We start from the raw sequence: 20,808 nt of genomic DNA on the forward strand, positions 1-20,808 counted from the left end.
GAACAATTTTGTTGGCTACCTGATTGAACCAAAACATATTTGTTCTAGATCGAGATTATTTAATTCAGCTTAAATTCAATTTTGAATAACTATGAATCAAACCAGAAAAAGAAAAAAAAAACGATTTGGATTCTAATTTTAACTTGGAACAAATCTAATCGACCTATGAATAATATCCTTAAGGAGAAGATTAAGTTCTTTTACAAAGGGAAAATACTTCCCTAGTAAGTATTAGGATGTGAATATTAATACTAATACTAATCTAAGGAAAAATAACAATGAGGAATCCTACAATATTTGAATGAAACTTCTAGAAGTTAAAGCCTGCAAAATAGTTAGAAATTGAATAGTAAGTACAAAGCTCCAAAATGACAAACTAATACACTACCAACCAAGGCAGGATTTTCTATTCACATAAGACTGTAAGCTTTGTTGTTAGGATTTCTGTTTTTTTTTCTTCTGGATTTCCTGCAAGTACTGTCCAGGAATCAAACCTATGTACACTTCATGCAAAATATAAACAGATCGTACCAAACACTAGAACGCTATCAAAACTCAATGCCACTATTTATTTGAACGGAGAAGGAAGGGCGCCCAACGGTGGAGAGAGGGACATCAACTCTTAGAACAAGACCTGAGTTCCCCACATTTCCATTCCACTTTGATCTGCCAATCTGTACAACACAATATAAAAGAGAGGCCAACCATTTAGATAGATTATGGAAATAATAGTCAACAATAAGTGCCAATAAAAATCTACAATTGTTATAAACCATCAAATAATGAATAACCACATTGATAGATATTCGTGAAATGGTGTAGCAATTTTCAAGCCACTAGTATGTTAAACATAAAAAAATTTACTTCCTATGTGCTTACTCACGTACATATAGTAATGAGCAAGTACCTATGATGCTCAGATACAACAGGTTACTCAAATTTAAGATCCCTTAAAAGTTCATAAATTATTTAATACAGATATATAATATTGATAAATAGACATTTATCCTTTCGTATGATGATCACAATTTACAAAAAAGACATTTGTGATCATAACAAAAGAATTTAGTTTTTGTCGATATCATAATCAATCTTGACTCTACACATTTAGTAGCTTACAATTCAGAAGCATCAGAAGCTCCTTATTCTATCATAAACATGTTTTCACAACATTAGGAAACATCTAAAATGAGTCTTGCATAATTCAGGAAGTGATGCTCATTCAGAAACAACTTACAGATACTGAGGCAAATGCAGAAGGATAGGTCATGAAAGCACATCCACAAATTAGATTAAGTTTCTCTTTAACTGAATGGATGAGCTCTGCCCGCAACCCTGGATTGCTTCCGCCAAGAGTAGGACACAAACTGACCAAATAGCAATATAAAAAAATATAAGGGTGCATCAAAGAAATTGCAAATATAAGTTTCGGAGACAATAATGAAGCGCACCAAAAGATTAGATGCTTTTGGAGATAATAATCACTCAGTAAGATTTTGATTAAAAATAATTATGAAAAAAAACAAACTAATCGAAAACACACTTAGTGATTATTAAAGAATAAAAATATAAAAAAATGGGCTAAAGCCCACCAAGTAAATCAGCTAGATGGATTGATGACCCCATTGCACTAGATTAAAAACCAAATTTTCAAGCAATAAGGATTTTATTCACCATAAGATCTTTTTTTTTTTTTAAATGTATCCTCAGAATATTTGAAACAAAATGGTTTCTGATACAGAGAGGCAAAGTGGATACAAAAAAAAAGAAAAAAACACATTGGTAATCAGGAGACTACAGGTTATATTACATATCCAAATTTCTCAATTCTAAAGTAAATCTTACTATGGAATCGAGCATGGCAGGTTACACAGTCCATTGCTTCGTCAAACAGGCTTAAAACAAAGAAAGACAACTTCGAAAGCCTTATTTTCCTCACATGAATGCAACCATCAAACTACACCACATTTTATGTATTTAGATAATGAACTATACTTTCAAAACTGTGGCATACTAGCAAAGAAACTTCATCCACACTTGGAGGAGAAAATTTTATCTAAATTGGAGAAATTAATTCTAAAATGTCAAAGGAAGTTGAAAAGCAAGCAATCATCACGTCCACAGATAACTTCAACCAAGTAAAGCAGCACAATAACTTTCTCCAGTAGGTAACGTTAAGAAAGTGCCTTAACACCTATGATAACCAGTGTACCATCGTCCCTTTCCCCCAGAGCCCCAAATGTGACGTCTTACCTGAATTGAACGGATGGTCTCACCATGAGACCAGATCGCTTCCAGGCCAAGGCTTGAGCAAGACCCAAAGAAAATGATTTGTCAGGCCATTGTACCATTGGTGTGATTCTTGTTCCCCACTTGTTCTAAAACAATTGAAGAGTAGCCAATATTAAATCCAGTGCACAAGGAAAATAGTTCAGGCTAAAATATTGTGAACTTCAAACATCATCAAATCAGAGCCTTCAATAACTTGAATTCTAACCTTGCATGAAAAGCTGAATCTCATTTCCCCAGGATATTGACCCTGAGCTTGAAGAAGACCTCCGCAAACAGGAAGGAAAGCACTGGTACTTAGACCCTCACCAGATACGTAGGTTAGTTGCCCATTAGGAAATTGAAGATCGACAAATGACTGGGTGCAGAAAGAGGGAGAAAATAATTAAGACAGGAAAGTTATGCCAAGAGATTTGCTCGTGTAAGAGTATATCCATTGAACTAGTTTTGACATTCGAAAAATGACCCAGCATAAACAATTTTAAACCCTAACACCATATTTTAAAAACATTAAAGTACCTAGTTATCTGCCGTTTGATGTTTGGCTTAATTCTCCAAGAGTGTTACATGTCGAGTGTCATAGAACACTAAAATTTATACATCTTTCTCGGTGCAAAGGCTCTTTAATTACCCCTAAATGATTAAACTATGCTGACAACCCTTTCTATGTCTCGTGCTCTTGCATAAAAGATTGGTACAACCAAGAAAATTCTATCAAGTCAAATTTTAGTGATGAACTTATATAACAACGAAACAAGGGTATGATGGGTGAAGAATTACATCTGAGGGTAAGATTAATATAATCCTAAATTGTAATAATCAGGAAAGGAAAGCAAATTGACTTCCAAAGAAAAGCAACCTAAGCAATTAATTGGTGGTTCACTAATATTATAAATTTCATCATGGCACCGTATAAATAAATAAAAAATAGAACATGCATTTTTAAAGGCATCACAACAGCATAATCTATCAACTTACACAAGCTACGGGATTCAGGCAAAGCATGGACATTAACAGCCACCTTCTGTGCTTTGACCACACTGCTGGACAAAGGGAATGCATTCCATTCTGACAACAAAAATAATGACCACGTAAGCTAACAAAAAGCTATATTTGGGCGAGGAGCACTACATGGAGCATCCACAAGCAGATAACAGAGATGATGGATACTAAACAAGAGTACAAGAGAGTAATTTCAACAAGAAAAACAAGAAAAACGAGGCATACAAACTATATTATAAATTGCTACTGTCAGAAAAGAGTACATAAATTATTACAATGTTCAAGATGAATAGCCATACTAACATGGGCATCATTTCAGCATACTTTACAACAGCTTGGTTGGATAGGAAATCCTGTTAACAATTTAATGAGCAAATAGTGCTCGATGATCAAATGTATATGGTACAAATGAGCAAATAGTGCTCAATGATCAAATGCATATGGTACAATGAAGCCCACATGCTCAGAAAAGGTTAAGGTATCATTGTCCAACACATATCTGATACCAATACCACATTCAATCCATCCCAATATGCATCCAAAAATATTGATTATGTTCATAAAAATTTACACGATATGGTCATGCAATTCAGGGTACAACTTCATACTCAATAGACACTTACCACAATTTTTGTTTTTAAATTGTTAAATTTTTTCTGCCTTAACCTTTCAATCTTCTACCATGTAAATTGCTTCAACTAATGCAATTAAGCAAGCCCCCAAACCACGACTAGTAGAGTTTGAAAACAACACACCCAATACCAAATGCATCTAAGGTAGTGAATAGTAGGCAATTATATAGGGCCAAAACTTCTTTTTTTATGAGGCTATTGATGTTTTTATCATATTCTTGTGATTCTAAATGGGACAGGAAAATAGTATACTTTTGTGACATGTTTATCTTAGAAAAATATATATGATAATATGGGTAGAGAAAACATATGTAATTGTGCTTACTTGTTATGGTCATATATGTTTATTATAAATTGTGATCGTCATCTAATAACTATTGATAGGTTTATATATTAATGATCTTTTATTAGTGTGAATAATCAAATCTCTCTACAAATATCATGCAATCATATAAATGCCTATTGCCTACAGTAACATATACTGTAGCTTGACTGTGTCAAATCTTGATTTTCTAAAAACGATTTGTATGTATCCATCATACCCATATCGTATTATGTATCTGGCTTCTAAGTAGCAAGATGTAGTAAAAAGAATTTTTATCAGGAAAGGCTATGAAAGATTTCTTTTTCTAGCTAGAGTCCAAGACAACGCTCACACAGTTGCTTCAATGATAAAACACAATTTCTATGGATATGCTTTACTCCCCTTCCCTATACATTACCAATTTTGTAGCAAAGTCTAATTAGCCAAAAGAATGTTATCTTTACCTTTCTATCATAGCCATACCACAACAAGTGCTGCTTTGACAAATGAACAGGCAAGAGGAGTGTTGAATCACGGATAAAGAGGAGAGGTCCAAGCTGAACTAAGAAAAGAGATGAATTTTCATTTCCAGAAGTAGAACCACCATGTGATGCTTCTAGTCTCCACAAATCTCCCCTTGCAACTAAAGAACCTTCCACTTCTTGAGTTCTGCTATCATAAGTTGACGTAAAATTTATTATTCCCTGTACAAGACAAAAATATAACACGTAAATGAAATAGATAGAGTAAAACTTCAACAATGAAAAAAGAGAATTTAGTCATATAAAGTACAGATTCGAGCTTGCACATTTTTCACAAACCATTCAAAATAAATGTTGAAAATAAGAAATATTTCCAAACAATCAATCAAAATTTGAAAACTAGTACGCAATATATTAAATTGTACCATGAAGAAATTCAATATAAGTTTCTGCCCCAGAGATTATAACTTAACAAGGTCAATAATACAGTTGCTATGCTCAATTGCTAATGCGGTCTATGTCATAAACAAATAATTTACTCTGACCTAGTTAGTGCAGGTACTCATTATTAAAATTACAAGTTTTATTATGCACGTATCACAGGACAAGTTGAGGGCATTGAAGAGAAATAAAAGTCCATGTACAGATTTTACAAATGATAAAGAAACCATTTGCTCAACTCTTGCATTTCCGTTGTCTAACATGACTTGTGCAACTATACTAAGACCCAAGATGCCACTGCACATCTCCATCATGAATCCCAAAAAGAAAACCGCAGAAGCAATGAACAGAAAATAACTTTAATGCAAATTCATGAACGTTAACAATTCTCTGCACCTCCGATAGGGGCTCAAGAATTCCCCACGAGCTTGCGTTCTCATAAACAAAAACACAACAAAGACCAATGACACCCTCCTCAAAATGACATTTAGCACCCAAATCTCACCATCAAAGGCACAACCTAATCGGAATAACCACTAGATCTAAAACAGAATAAAATTCTAGAAATAAAAACTGTTTCTTCTGCGCATGAACACCACAATTGCGCAGTAAACCATAGCAAGCAACTACTTCAATAGCTCCTCTACAATCATAAATGCTCCCCTTCCATTTAAAAAAAAAAAACTGTTTAATCACTCCATCAATAAACAAGAAATTAAACAGCAACGGTTGATCACTTCCAATTCCAAAAATAATATGCAAATAAACAAAAAAACAAACATATAATCCAAAACCAAGGGTTTTTACCTGACGCCTGCCCAGGAGACCAATAGAGCCAATGTTAAACCCACCACCACCCTCTTCCTCGGCACTTCCACCGCTACCGCCACTAACACTCTCAGCAAACCCATGATTCTTCAACCTCTCACTAAGCGACCCCAGCCCCAAATCCTCCGGCACAGCAATCCCAACTCCTCCTCTCTGCCACCCCTTATCCCCACCATCCACCCTCACCGAACTCTCCTCATGCTTGAACGGTACTGGCACCGGCAACGACCGGAAAAACTGCTGAACCAGGCCATTCAAGCTAGCCCCAAAGTCCGCCCCAGCCTGCCCGATCCTGTTCCCGATGTCGAAAATCGCCGACACGCCATTGATCCCGTACTCCTGAGTCGCCAAAGCGAAATCCCTCTTCCCAAAGCTCTGCGTTGGAAACTCCAGATCAAAGAGCTTCGATTGCGGAGGGTTCGGCCACACGAATTGCGGAGGATTCATATGCGTATGAATCAATCCGCTGAAACCCTGGGCAAGCCGGTCAGCCAGGTCCTGCCCGTGACGCTGCACCTCTTCCCATGCCTCAAACGACCTTTCCACAGACATCTTCTTCCTCGACAAAACTTACTAACTTTCCATGAGCTTTAGCGTTTCTCTTACAAACAAATCTAATTTAAACAACAACGACTCAATCGAATCAAAGCATCGATGACGGAATCTGAATCGAAATCTACTATATTTCAAAACAAAAGCAATAGAAGACAAAGAACAGATTCTTCTTCAACAAAACTCACACGTTTCCAACGGCGTAGGGTTTCAGTTTCGGTTTCGGCTTCACTTAAAATCGCAAATCTAATCGAGAGAAAACGAATCGAAGAGCGAAAAGACTAACCTAAAAAATAACAGGAATCAAATACACAACAACAAGAAGAGAATGTCCTTTTAAGAGTTCAAAAACCGACGAATCAAAGCGATAAACAATGAATTTGGAAGGGAGGGTGAATGCGAAGGTTGTGGTGGCGGTTGCAAGTGAAGTAGTTGAAGGAAATGGTGAGAATGATAAATGGAAATGGGAGGGGGTGCGTGATGCGCACTGGGCTTGGTTTAGCGACACGTTGCTTAGATTGGCGTAGTGTAGTGGATGAGGAGGACCAAGATTTTTTTCTTTTCTTTTTCTTGAGCTGAATGAAGCGCTAGCGATAAAAATGATAATAATGGAGAATGGAACGGGTCTCCAGAAAAAATGAACCCAAATGGCACACACAGCACAGCCAATGAGAACGCGTGAATGCTCGACACATTACGTGTGCCCACACCACAAAAGCAAATTTAATCTCCCATTTTTAAAGATTTTTTTTTTTTTAAGCAAGGAAATTTTCCTTGTTTTTGTGTGTGTAGAAAATGTCAATTCACTTTAAAAACAATTCTATTCTTTTCTTGTTTTTTCATTTAATAATTAAATTCCTAATTTGCAATTGGTTCTTGTCGATTCTGTTGGTCTTCGACACTGTAAGCGCAGTCTTGTTTGAGGCAAATATTGGCATATTTGCATGTGAGATAGCACGGTTATTGTCTGATTTCTTATATATATATATATATATATATATATATATATATATATATATATATATGCTGAGATGAGTATAGGTTATAGACATAGAAGAGAACATAAGAAAATAAGACATTGATAACTTAATGGAGGTTTTTAAGGTTGGCGTAATTTTCACTTATAGTTTCCAACTTCAGAATTTTAAAACAAAAAGATGTTGACTTACAATAGAGTTGAATTAGGTTTTACTTCTCTTTTAAAAAACTTTAAAAACACAAAATTAGAATTATCTGTGGATCTGTTGTACTTTTTTAAATATAATTACATATTCTTATTTTGATATTAACCTCTTAGGTTTTATGTTTTTATTTTTAGGTTTAAATACCTTTTTATTCCTTATTTTTGTAGTGTTTATTGTGGATGGTTATCATTTTTACCAAATATTTAAAATAGTTCTTATTTTCGTAATTCGTGTGTAATTTAGTCCTTTTGTGTGACGTCGTTTAAATCAGTAACGGAGCAATTCTCTGTAAGGATACCATTAAGATATCTTCACAAATATCACCTAGCCTACTTAGCTTTCCATACCAACCAACTATTTCTTTTGTTGGGATACCTCAAATCTCATAGCATCTTCAATACACCTGTTTTATAGCAATATGTTTCATGCAGTCATACAAAGGAGTCGGTGACAAAGATTGCAAATGCCTTGTGCAACTAATCCAACAATCATATAACATTGTCAGCATGATGCTTTTCAATATTCAATCACATAATTGACATGAAATTAGTAGTATGTTTCATTGCAGTCATAATGAAGCTTTACAATCACATATTAAACAACCAATCCAATTGACCATGAATTATCACCAGAAGATGCAAGAATGCTTATAGTATAAGGATATTACAACCAACTTAACATTAATAGATATTATTAACCACAAATAACACCATTCAACTACAAAAACAACTCAAGCTCTAAAAACATTAAATATAATAGAACATTCCTTTGCACTAATTGTTAGAAGATGGATGAGTTTAAGATAATTATTCTTGTAGCCCATGATAAAAAGGACAATTTCTTCTGGAAAAGAATACAGAAAGGTCATATCCACAAGGTGAAAAACACCTGAAGACAAAAGTTTGGGCTTAACTTAAAATTACAACTAATAATGAACAAAAAAAATCAAAACAACTTATCGCTAATAATGATTTATCTAGTTATGTAGTGAATGAAAGTTATTGACTTATCACATCTCAGATAATTTAATCACATCTCAGATAATTTAAAAAAAATATATATCTTAAGTTATTAGCTCATGATCCTTGATTTCTAAATCAGCTACGTCAGTAAAGGTTATAAAAGATATTGAACCAAGCATCAATGAAGATTCCAAAAGAATAGGGTCAACAACAACATTATTGGAACAAAGCGCAATAAAGAAGGTAGGATAAAACAATGTCATTGATAGAAAGGAGTGTTTTTTAGGGTTGGGAATGGAAAAGGGTGGAAGAAAGTTTCAAGGGTTATTTGGCAGCAACATATGAGGAGGAAAAGTTACTGATACAAAGTGGATTGTGAAAAAGAAACATAGCAAGATAAAAAAACAAAATAAGATCAAAAGTAACAAATCACATTATAACAACAAACATACCAAGATACAAAAGAGACGAACCAAAAAACCTAAACTTCAAGCTTATGGTAACTAGAAATAAGTAGAAGAAGTACCTAATCTTCAAGCTTCAAGAAACAACACAAACTTTTTATACATATAATGAACAACACTAATTCACCAAAAAAGAAAAAGAAAAAGAAGTAAGCCTTACACATCAATCATTCAACACTGTGTCACCAGTTTAAGCAACAAAGGTAGATTAAGCAGGAAAGGAGAAATTCCACGAAAGCCATTCCATTTTAAAATCAAGCTACTAACTTTTACCGACTGCTAATCATGAACTCCATGTTCAACGCATAAGAAGTACAAAAAAATCCTTTCATCAAAAAAAGAAAGAGAAAGACTGAATGATTTTCTTACACTTTTGTAAAAATTCTGTTATAGAAGAAAAAGAAGAAGAAGAAGAAGAGTCAGTCTTGGAGAAGAAGAATGGTTCCTCTCAACCATTACGTCAGTCAAAATCAAAATTGAAACCTACCATTAAAGGGTGAAAAAGCGGGAAAGCATAAAAAAAGTGGAAAAGACAAACAAACCTTCAATTCAATGGAGTGTAGTAGATGCTTGCTGAAAAGCTTATCTCACTTCGAAAAGAAAGCTTTTAATCAGTTGCAATATTTGGCGTTAGTGCAGTGGTACATGAAAAAACAAATTCAAAATGCAACTGTAAAAGGTAAAAAAACCAACATAATAAACAACTGTCGACAATTTAAATATAGGTATTAGGGTAATATCCCTACCAATTTGGGTTCTTATATTTATAGTAGATTTACATTTGACTTCATAGAATTTACCATGGAATACAACATATAATTATACTTATGTTTACGAACATAACTAGCAAACTTGACTAGTAAATCTTGAAAGAAAGTATTTGAGGTAAGAAAATAACCATGGCAAATAACATGTATATACATGAAGAAAAAAAATTAAAATTCTTATCAAATGACTTACTTGACATTGATATTCAAAAAAATTTAGAATGAAGAGATTGATTGTTGAAAGCTTACCATGAAGACATAGTACTTGTCTATAGTGTTTTTTCTCCACCTTTCCTTGAAAACAATTATATGGAAGAAATTGATACCTACATATCAAAACAAGATGCAGTTACCAGCTTCAAGGTTGTACAAATCCCTCAATTTGAACCATCCTTGTAAGAAAAAGGAAAGTCAATGTCCATGTTATACGACACAATATTGAGGTTTCCTTCCTTATCAACCAAAACCCAATGTGATCCCAATTTTGTGGAAAAAACAAGAGCTAATCGACAATCCAAAATCCATAGTTCTAAATAAATTAAATATAATTTAGCAATTTAAAAATTAAAAATTAAAAAATTTTGAAAACATATATACAATATACATAAAAAAAATCCAAAACAATAATAGAAATGAAAAGGAAATCAAACTTAAAAAAATCAAATAAACATATGTGTTGAAAGAAAAAGTAGAACGAAAAAAACGTATAATTGTTCAGAAAATTCTTGTTAAACACAGAAAGTAAAAAACACATGCAGATACAAACTTCAAAAATGAACTGTAGAAAATGTTAGCTTAAGAAAAAAAATAAGGTAGAAAAATTTCATGCTCTAAAAATCATTAACAAATAAATGTAAAGGAAACATATTCTAGGCAAAAAGACTAGTGTCCAATCAGAGCATTCAAAGTGTTCTCTTCTTCCTTTTTATCATATTCCTCTCTTTATCCTCTCTTCTTTAGTCCCTCAACTCCTTGTCTCCTTAATTCCCCCTTAATGCCCCATTATTGCTCTCCTTTATTATTCGTTATTCGACCCGTCTCTTTAATCCCCTTTTTTATCCTTATATGGCATCCTAGGTAGATATACTTTTTCTCCTCATAAAGCACTCGATCTGATATTGGGCCTATCACCACAAACCCCAGCCTTTAGCTCTTTGGAGCATAAAGGCTAGAAGGAAAAGAAGTTCAAAATGACTTACTTAAAAAATGATCGAGTGACTTGGCCTATCACCACACAACCCCCAAGCTTTTAGCTCTTTGGAGCGTAAAGGCCAAAAGGAAAAAGGAGTTCAAAATGATTTACTTCAAAAAGGGTCGACCGATTGGCCTATCACCACATAACCTCAAGCTCTTTGGAGTGTAAAGGTTCTCCACTAACGTTTATCTTTTTGGGAGACCAGTAGTTCCTTTTGCTAACTTTAGCTAAAACCGAGTCATGGGTGCAACGATTGTTTCTTTAGCGGATTTTGGACTAAGAAGACTGATTGCTCCATAGTAGATTGTTAGATCTAGGAGATTGGTTGCTCTCACAACAAATTTTAAGACCTAGGAGACTGGTTTCCCCTACTGATTTTTAAACTTAGGAGACTGGTGACTCCCGTAGATTTTCATTAATTGGGAAACTAATTTCTCTACCAAATTATTTGGGAGTTTAACTACTCAACCAACAAGTAGATCATCATTTTGGTGACTAATTGCTTAACCAAATTAGTTGGGAGTCTTGATGCTCAACCAATAAGTAGATTGTCATTTGGGAAACTAATTGCTCAACCAAATTAGTTGTGAGTTTGGATGCTAGACCAACATGTAGATCACCATTTGGGAGACTAACTGTTCAACCAAATTAGTTGAAAGTCTTGATGCTCAACCAATAAGTTGATTGTCATCTAGGAGACTAATTGCTCGACCAATTATATGTTGGGAGATTGGTTGCTTAACCAGCATATCAGTTTATGGGAGACTATTTGTTCAACCAACATATCATCATTTGGGAGATTGATTGCTCGACAAATGAGTTGGGAGACTGGTTGCTTAACTAACATATAGATCACCATTTGGGAAATTAATGCTGATCAAATTAGTTTGGATTTGTTTAATGTTTCTTTTGTGACATTTCTCATTTTTATTCATGCCTCATTAAATCCTCATCTATAGTGAGGAAAAAAAAGTACAACAATACAATGTGAAAGACAAGAAACAAAATAGGGAAACATACAACGTTTAAAAAGACTAACAATAGTAAAACCTTAGATTTCTAATGTTCCAAGTCCTAACAATAGTAAAGCCTTAGATTTCTAATGTTCCAAGTCCTGGGGACAGTGCCACCATCTAACGTTTCTAGCTCATACACCCATTTTCCTAATACTTGTTGAACTCGGTATGGTCCCACCTATTTGGGTTATAGCTTGTCTTCCATTTGTGGATGTGTGGCCTTCTTTAACATCATATTTCCTTGCAAAAATTCCATGGATTAATCATGCTTGCGTATTTCGCATGTATTATTCTCTTTGTTGCCAACGTTTGGATGCACACAATCTCTGTGATCTCTTCAGCCGTGTCTAACTTTACCTGTATGCTTTCTTCATTTGTTGACTTGGAAAAAGTGTGTACTCATGGTGAAAAAAATTGTATCTCAACAAGAAGCATCACATCAACTTCATAAACCAAAGAAAAAGGGGTCTCATGCATAGTAGATTGTTTAGTCGTATGGTAGGATCATAAGACTTGTGGGAGTATCCTTGATCATCTATATTTGTGGTCAGTCACATTCCTCTTTTTGTCGTCTTAGGTCTGAATCATTTGTATCAACTACTGCATTGTGGGAGGAGTGAATCCCATCCTTTTGAGATCCCTATCCTTTTTTTACTTATTTATTTTGTTTTCAAATTTGTGACGTAGGACTAGTTCTACCTTTTTCATGGTGGACATCAAAATGTTCTAGCCAAAAGACTAGAGTTTGATCAGCTAGAGCATTCAAAGTGTTATCCCCTTCCTTTCCCCTCTTTATTGTCTCTTCTTTAGTCCCTCAACTCCTTTGTCCCCTTAACACCTTTTAATGCCCTATTATTGCTCTCCTATATGATTTGTTATTTAACCCATCTCTTTAATCCCTTATTTTATCGTTATATGGCATCCTAGACAGATATACCTTTTATCCTTATAAGGTGCCTAATTTGGTTGCCCAACTAGTCTCCCAACCTTAACTTTTTGGAGCATAAAGATTAGAAGGAAAAAGAATTTAAAATAACTTACTAAAGAAAAGACTGACTGATTAGACCTATCACCACACAACTTCAAACCTTTAACTCTTTTTGGAACATAAAGATTAGAAGGATAAAGAGTTCAAAATAACTTACTTTAAAAAGATCGACCGTTTAACCTATCACCACAAAACCCAAAAATATATATTAAATAAAAGATTTTAGAAAAGTTCTTCCACATAATATGTTATTATCTACAATATTTTAATCAAATATATTATTTATAGCTTAGTAATTTGATGTGTTTGTTAAAGATTATAATATTCAATAAAATAATAATTTATTCAATTTAATAATTTAACACTTCAAATAATAAAAATATTAATTACAATAATAAAAATATTATAATATTTAAATTTTAGTAATAAACTTACTTGAAAAGCTTACTGAGAGAGGAAATGTAACACCTCATTTAATTAATAACCCTAATTAAAGAAAGTGTCACACAAAATAATATAGTAAGCACAGTCCTGGAGTATAAACGGTATTCCTTACAGGTGTTTAAAGGAAAACAGGAAAAAACTAAGACACACCACGATGCTAGTAACAAAATAGAGTAAGGAATCTAAGGTATTCCAAATAAAGTTCTAAGATAAGGCAATACATGGGCCATAACCCTAAAAGAAGACATAAACGAGCGGAATCCAAATCTAGATGACTATGGAGTGGAATCACCATTTCCTTGTTGACCACGAGGAGTTCTCACATCTTCTCACATCAATAAATTGATGATCATTGCAAAGAGAGAAAACCACACACAAGAACACAAACAAGCAAAAGGAGTAAACTAGAGTAAAATGATTTTATCATACAATTGCATACATTTTCATAGTCCAAGATACATATGTCAATCAATCATGTTCTGACCTGCAAACAATACACTAAGACTCAAGACACGACTCATCTAGATACATATAATTAGTCGGATTCGGCGGATACTTGCACTTGTGGTGGCCTTTACTACTCTACCGAGCTAATTGTTCCAATGTTTCATCCCCACTCACAAGGTTAGCCCTTAAAGTGTTTCAGACCTCCTACTACTTTCACCACTTGAGTCAGTACACTCTATGTGAGACTAACTGACTCTTTAGAGTATCAGGATGCAATCCTTACCTTTAATCCTTACTAAATTATATAAATGAGGCATCACCATGAACTCCCACTAATAAGGATCATGGAATTACGTCCTGACCAACTGAGGCACCACCATGAGATCTCACCTAGAGATTCATGGAATTACGCCCTAACCAATGAGGCACCACCATGAAACTATTGTGGAATTACGTGTCACTTTTGTAACCAACCATTCCATACATGTCACATGCCAAGATCATGCTAAACTTATCAATCATAGACCATAACCCATGTTGCTCATGCATATTCATCCAATTCATGCTTTTAAAGAGTAATCAATCCAAACATATGGCAAACATCCAAAAACAAAGAAAGAAACAAAACAAAGCACATTCTCGCCTAGTTCTCGCTCAGGCGGAAGAGTCTCGCTTAGGCGAGCTCCCTTCGCCTAAGCAAGAGCTCGAAAAGTGGAATTGGTGTTGTCACGCTCTCTCGCTTAGGCAAGACCTCCTGGCTTGAGCGAGATTGGCTCTCGCTCAAAACAGGAGCTCGTCGCCTGAGCAACAGCTCGCACAACACTTGGGAGGGTTTTCTGATACTCTCGCTTAGGCGAGAGCCACTCGCTTAGGAGAGATTATCATATCACCTCTAGTGTTCACGCAGGCCAACACATAAATACACCCAGAATGATGTACAATACATGTTTATGTTATTTTAAATAGCATACAATCACCAAGAGCACTAAACAGAACTGAGATCAAGGCATATAAATTAAAACACGAAAACCCTAGCTTTCCTTACTTGGAAAAGCTACTGTGAGGGTTGAGAGTACGAACAGAGAAGCACCTCTGCTCCTAGGACAATTTAGTGAGCTAGAAAAATGATGGACAGATAGGGAATAAGGTTATAATGATGATCCTTAGTTGAAATCACGAAAACAAGCTAGGAATGGAAGAATGTGAGTGAGATACAACTTACATGGAGAAGAAACGAGATTGAACTAGCTTGAAGTGAACTAAGGGTTAAACCCTAACAAAGTCTCTATGGAGAGAAAAGTAGAGTGAGAGTACTGTTTTTGCAAGAATGACAGAAGTGAGAGGGGTTTGGTTGTCTTAGGGGCCTTGGGCACCCTATGGGCCAGCCCTTAAGCCCATTAGAGGACAACCCTTATTAGGTAAGAGGGCTTACAGAAAAATTGAAAATTGTTTAAAAAGTGTGTGGTTAATTTTATGACAATTTTTCTTTTTCATTTTTTACACATGTTCTCATCTTTTATTAATTATATTTTTGAATGTTTATATATATATATATATATATATATATATATATATATATATGGATGTCAACGAGGCGGGTAGGGTACGGGTAGTAACTCTCCGTATCCTACCCGCTGGATAAATATCTACCCCATACCCATACCCATATCCGTCGGGTATTCGTTATGCGGGTATCCGCCTATTTTTTTCATATCCGCAGGTATCCACGGGTACCGCCGGGTGTTTGCAAAATTATTTAGAAATAAATATTTAATCATAAATTCAAATAAAATAAAATAAAATACATCATTGTCATAAATTTTAAATAAAGTTCAAATAAACTCAAGTTGATACAAGTCTAAATAATTGTAGAAGTAAATATAAAATGACGTTCAACACAATGAAAATTTTTTAATTAATGATTTGATCAACAAATCCACTCTCTCCATTGATTCTAAAAGATAAACAAATAATAAACCTCAATTGCCACGTGTCAAGTATTCTTATTTTGATTTCATCATTTGGCAACAAGCATACCATAAACGTCATTGTCTATATAAGGTTTGATGTATATGCCCAATTTCAAAGAAAGAAAAAAGAAAAATGTCAAGGGGTGTAAGTTTAGCGGGTACGGATATCCACGAGTACGGATACTATGATACTCATACCCGCCCCGTTAACATGCGGGTATCAAAAATACCCGTATCCACGGGTAGCAGGTATCCATTTTTAATATCCATTTTCTTTTATCCGCGGATATTTGCGAGTACGGATTTTTTTGACATCCCTATATATATATATATATATATATATATATATATATATATATATATATATATATATATATATATATATATATATATATATATAAATTCTTGTAATGTCGATGAATCTTCCTATTCACAATACAAAATAACTCATGATTTAAGCCCAATATTTAATTTGTATCTGGATTCAAGATTCATTTTGATATTTTCTTTTCCCCTACATCCCCCATGTTCCCTCCAAGAAATGCAAATGAAGACAAATAAAAAGAGAGAGAGAGGAAGATAGAAATCTAATAAGAGGACGGGTGCCAGTTGAGAAATTCAAAAGAGAAGGAAAAACAAAATTGAGAGCCTTATAAACAGATTTGCTAAACTCCTGAGATATTTCCAATAAAGATGACACGCCTTTTCTTTTTCATTTTAGTAATGTTTCAAATTTATTATATGCAACTCTTCTCCTTGAGTCTACAGCACAGTCCTATCGATAAGCATTTTATCCCTGTAGTGGTATTTGATATAATTTGCAATATTGATAATTTCATATTACGAGAAGGAAATACCACATTGAATAAGAAAATATTTTTTGTAATTTAAACGCCTAGGTTGGTTAAAAAGAAAATGAAAGAGAGGGGCCTAGAACCGAGAAGAACCTAGAAACAATCAATAACGGCAAATATAAGATAAAGATAACAAAAATAAAAGAGACTACTGGAATCTTCAAAAAGAATCATGATATATTTTTCTGTATAAGGTTAAAAATATTGTCAAATACAAACAATAGAGACAATCCTCCATTCACCTAGAAAATCACTAGATATGCTCTTGATCATATCCTAAAAAGGCCGTTGAAATCCTCCTAAACTGAATAAAGAATGAAGGAATGCTGATTCACTAAGTACAGGGAAACTCACAAATGTACCCAGAAGCGCGCACCTTATGCACCTTATCATTACAAAAATATATGCCAGCGCCACACCAGCCCAGTAATACGTTCCCAATGTCCCCTTGAAGTGTATAAGTGGCATGAAATTGCTTGAAATCCACACTATCTGCAGAGCAAGTTCCAGCAGCATTCCCATCATTACATGGAATCTGAAGATAAGGGGCAAATCCTTGTTTTTTACCACCCACACAATAGCAACATAGCAATATAACATAGGGAACCAGTTTGGTAATCGGTTGACAGCTCCTGGGATATAAAAAATCAAACCATGAAACAATGGAAATTTTTCAAGGATAGGTTCTAGATAAATCCCAGCTGCAGATGTCTGCAATGCTATCAGATAGGGAACACAGGATAAAGCCCTCCACCACCATTCTGGCTTCTCAGCATTTGCTGGGATTCGGAAACCAGACGAATGATATATAAATGCTTGTCCACGGATAGTAGAATTGCGTCTTTGAGACCTAGGAAATCTGAGTGAGAGGCGAGCTTCTTTAGCGGCAAATAGTGGCGATGAATCTGCAGTGAGTTGGATAGTTGATTTTCCTGATATAAAGAATTTGGGGATTAGACAAATAGAAACAATTTTTAAGCACTCGAGCTAAACAGTATATGCAATTTCAAAAAGGGATAGCATTTAGATGCATTGGTGAAGAAATGTCTTAACATTGAAATGAACAAAATGTAACGAGGAGATTAATCAAATCAACATATAAGTTTCAGATATCTTCTCATTTCATTATTGATAGAGATCTTCTCTTATTAAAATCAACTTAATGGAGAAATTTAAATATTAAATCAGATAGAAAATCCATAAAAGCTGCTGGGGAGCATGATGCTAACTTACCAAGAGCATTGCCTGCAAAAGCTGTGATGGCATAATTCTTTTTCCTGTTGATTATAGAGCATCTTTTTGGAATCAAATCTTTATTCCTAGTTTAAAGCCAAATTTAAAGAAAATGAGTACCAAATGCAAATAGAGAAGCATGAGAGACAATGATTTAACAACACCAAGTCATAAGTTTTGATGGCCCCATATACAAGTATCACATTGACAAAAGCCTCTCTAACATGCCACAATAAGACAGAAAAGGTTAAAAATGTGCCCTGATTCTCAAAAGTCTAATTGTAACAAGGCCCTTTTGTGTATAAGCTAACTGGGATTTAACCTAATGAGCGCACTTCGCAGTTCAAGATATATTGCAAATTAGCACACCTAACAAATGTCCTTCCATTTAAGTCCCAACAGGCAGATACTTGAGCCATCATTTATTTATTTAAATTAAAAAGTACAATACAAAAAATGACCCTACTACGTTATGCTCTACCCAAATGGTTGAGGGGACCCTCAAAAATCACGGACAGTGAAAAACCACCACCATAACTCAAGGACTAATAACCATGATCTCAAAATTTAATGCTAGAAATCACAAACCTCAGTATTTATGACAACAAGATTCTACATCATAAAAAACTAGAGGATTGATGAATCCCCAAATTCAATTGTTTGTCTACTACGTGAAAAACTCCAGTGGCACATTGCTTATTAAGAAAGATAATACATAATTCGTCATGCTATTACCGTTTAGGTCATCTTAAATTACAAACTTGGGTTCTCACAAAAGAAGTTATACAAGATATTGAAAAACAAGACAAGAAAAGGCTCCTCTTCTTGAATTCATTGTGGGTGTAAATTAATATAAATCAAGGGCTTACCATATGAGATAGTAAACATTCAACAACAATAAATACACAACAGAAAATTATAAGATTAGAGGAAAATGAAAATTAGAAAATTTTAAGCTGTGGGAAACATAAATACCTTGTTAAACAGGGAGAGGCCGAAGAGGGAGGAACAAAGAGAACAGAAGGGTGGGCTGCTGCTAATTGAGTTGTCATCTTCTCTCTTCTTTGACACTATCTCACGAAAGAGAACAACATTATAAACATAAATTGATGTGAATTTGCATTATGATAAAAAAAATATAAAAAAAAATCAATAGTTTATCACCTAAATTTCATTCAATACCCTTCTCAAGCATTTCATCGAACTCCTTGCATGCGTTAGAAATTCAAGGTAATAGATAACCTAAACTAATCCATTTCAATTGGAAACTATCAGGTTTTTATGTTGTTCAAATAAGGTGGCAGAGTCACACAACGCCGTGACTCTATGGAGAAAAGAATAACAGAAAATGGAGACCGATGAATTGGAAAGGAACACTATCTTTAGAAAATAACTTTTAATAATAGTTAATTAATATTATTGCAAGAGGGGTTGTTGAGGAAAAAAAGAAATAAAAAAAAAAAAACGAAACTTACAACAGAAGAGAGAGAAAGCGCAACACACACAGACGTGTAATAGATGAGAGAAATGAAAGTAAAGAATGTGTTTTTATTGAATAGAGAAGGCGCACGTATATATAGAAGTTCTTTGCACCGCCTTACTATGTAACGACCCCACATTCATTCCGGTTAGGTTAGTTTTTGTCCATATTTTCTATCACTTCATTTTATGCTATTAAATTAAAAAAATTAATGTTTATGTTAATTAATTTTAATTTAATGACATTTTTCAAAGATTTCTACCCTCTACATGCAAAATGAAAATATGAGAAAAGGTTGAAAGTGCATGAGAAACATTGCCCCAAAAATGTAGATACAAACATGACCATTTAAGCATGGCAACACCTTCCTAAATATAGGAATCTTGGTATATATATTAACCATTTGGTTTAGGCCCAATTTCGATTGGATCCACATGCCAAAGATATATTTAAGCTCCATGTTGATTGGTTTAACATGCCAAATGTCAAGATAGACCAAAGGTTAATTAAATTGATAGGAAAATGATTGATCTATTTTAGTATTCTTGTGTAGGTTCATCCATAAAAGGGAGAAAGTTGATAATAAAGGACATGTATTTAAAGTGTAATTGGTGATAATAATAGGGAGTTTATGAATGATAAGAGGTAGACCTGAGGAAGGGAAAAGGACAGACTACTTTGAGTGCTTTTATCAGATCACTCATTGTATGTTTTGGTTGATCGAATTTTACCATTATGCCTAGAAAATTAGCTCCCACCATGGGGCAGATAAAATCTCTGCCTATGCCATAAGAAGAAGAGGTGAGAAGATAACAAAGAGAAAGGAATCTAGTGTTCCTATAGTAGAAAGATTTATGGAAATGATCAGAGTTTCGAGAGAAAGCTTGGATAACAACTGTAGCAGCTAAATGAAGGGTACAAGCGAAATACACCAACAGGGTAAAACCTAGAATGTAGGTTGCAGGAGATTTAGTGCTGAAGAAACAAAGTTATTCTCACACTAAGAATAATTTGTCACCAAATTGGGTTGGGCCTTAGAGAGTGCTTCGAGTAATAGGAAGAGGAGCCTATGAGTTAGAGACATTAGGAGGAAAGTTAGTACCTAGGACATGGAAGGTAAGAAATTTGTGTTTCTAATATAGTTAAGTTACAGCCTAATGTAACATGCATTCTTTTTTCCTTGCAAACTAGTGTAAGGTTTTTCAATGATGCATAAATAAATATTCATGTTTAGCATATCTTAGTTATAATTTCACCATTTTCATAATTCACGA

At 34.3% G+C, this 20,808-nt stretch overlaps 2 protein-coding genes across 2 annotated transcripts; both read right to left on the reverse strand.

The window, feature by feature from the left end:
• Positions 1-237: 237 nt before the first annotated feature.
• Positions 238-7,116, reverse strand: LOC114185016. The gene is made up of 8 exons (XM_028072492.1): positions 6,719-7,116; positions 5,958-6,592; positions 4,692-4,931; positions 3,268-3,357; positions 2,498-2,647; positions 2,254-2,378; positions 1,238-1,367; positions 238-674 (listed from the first exon to the last, which is right to left on the reverse strand). The coding sequence occupies exons 2-8, from the start codon at positions 6,528-6,530 to the stop codon at positions 549-551; spliced, it is 1,434 nt and encodes a 477-aa protein (XP_027928293.1). The 5' UTR covers positions 6,531-6,592; positions 6,719-7,116; the 3' UTR covers positions 238-548.
• A 9,857-nt stretch (positions 7,117-16,973) lies between these two features.
• On the reverse strand, positions 16,974-19,592 carry LOC114183611 (protein TIC 20-IV, chloroplastic-like). Its single transcript, XM_028070690.1, has 4 exons — positions 19,530-19,592; positions 19,030-19,124; positions 18,055-18,140; positions 16,974-17,753 (listed from the first exon to the last, which is right to left on the reverse strand). Exons 2-4 carry the CDS (start codon positions 19,104-19,106, stop codon positions 17,098-17,100), a joined length of 819 nt encoding a protein of 272 aa, XP_027926491.1. The 5' UTR covers positions 19,107-19,124; positions 19,530-19,592; the 3' UTR covers positions 16,974-17,097.
• Between the last annotated feature and the right edge of the window lie 1,216 nt (positions 19,593-20,808).

Source organism: Vigna unguiculata, chromosome 5, assembly GCF_004118075.2.
Source record: "Vigna unguiculata cultivar IT97K-499-35 chromosome 5, ASM411807v1, whole genome shotgun sequence".
In the NCBI taxonomy this organism is placed as follows: Eukaryota; Viridiplantae; Streptophyta; class Magnoliopsida; order Fabales; family Fabaceae; genus Vigna; species Vigna unguiculata.

Excerpts from the sequence above, each read along its gene's own strand:
- LOC114185016 (XM_028072492.1), bottom strand. The coding sequence starts at position 6,530 with ATGTCTGTGGAAAGGTCGTTTGAGGCATGGGAAGAGGTGCAGCGTCAC. Across the intron at positions 4,932-5,957 it reads GTCTCCTGGGCAGGCGTCAG|GGAATAATAAATTTTACGTC; the intron begins GTAAAAACCCTT and ends TGTCTTGTACAG. Across the intron at positions 1,368-2,253 it reads AGACCATCCGTTCAATTCAG|TTTGTGTCCTACTCTTGGCG; the intron begins GTAAGACGTCAC and ends CTATTTGGTCAG.
- LOC114183611 (XM_028070690.1), bottom strand. The coding sequence starts at position 19,106 with ATGACAACTCAATTAGCAGCAGCCCACCCTTCTGTTCTCTTTGTTCCT. Across the intron at positions 18,141-19,029 it reads GCCTCTCCCTGTTTAACAAG|GAATAAAGATTTGATTCCAA; the intron begins GTATTTATGTTT and ends GCTTTAAACTAG. Across the intron at positions 17,754-18,054 it reads TTTTGCAGGCAATGCTCTTG|GAAAATCAACTATCCAACTC; the intron begins GTAAGTTAGCAT and ends TCTTTATATCAG.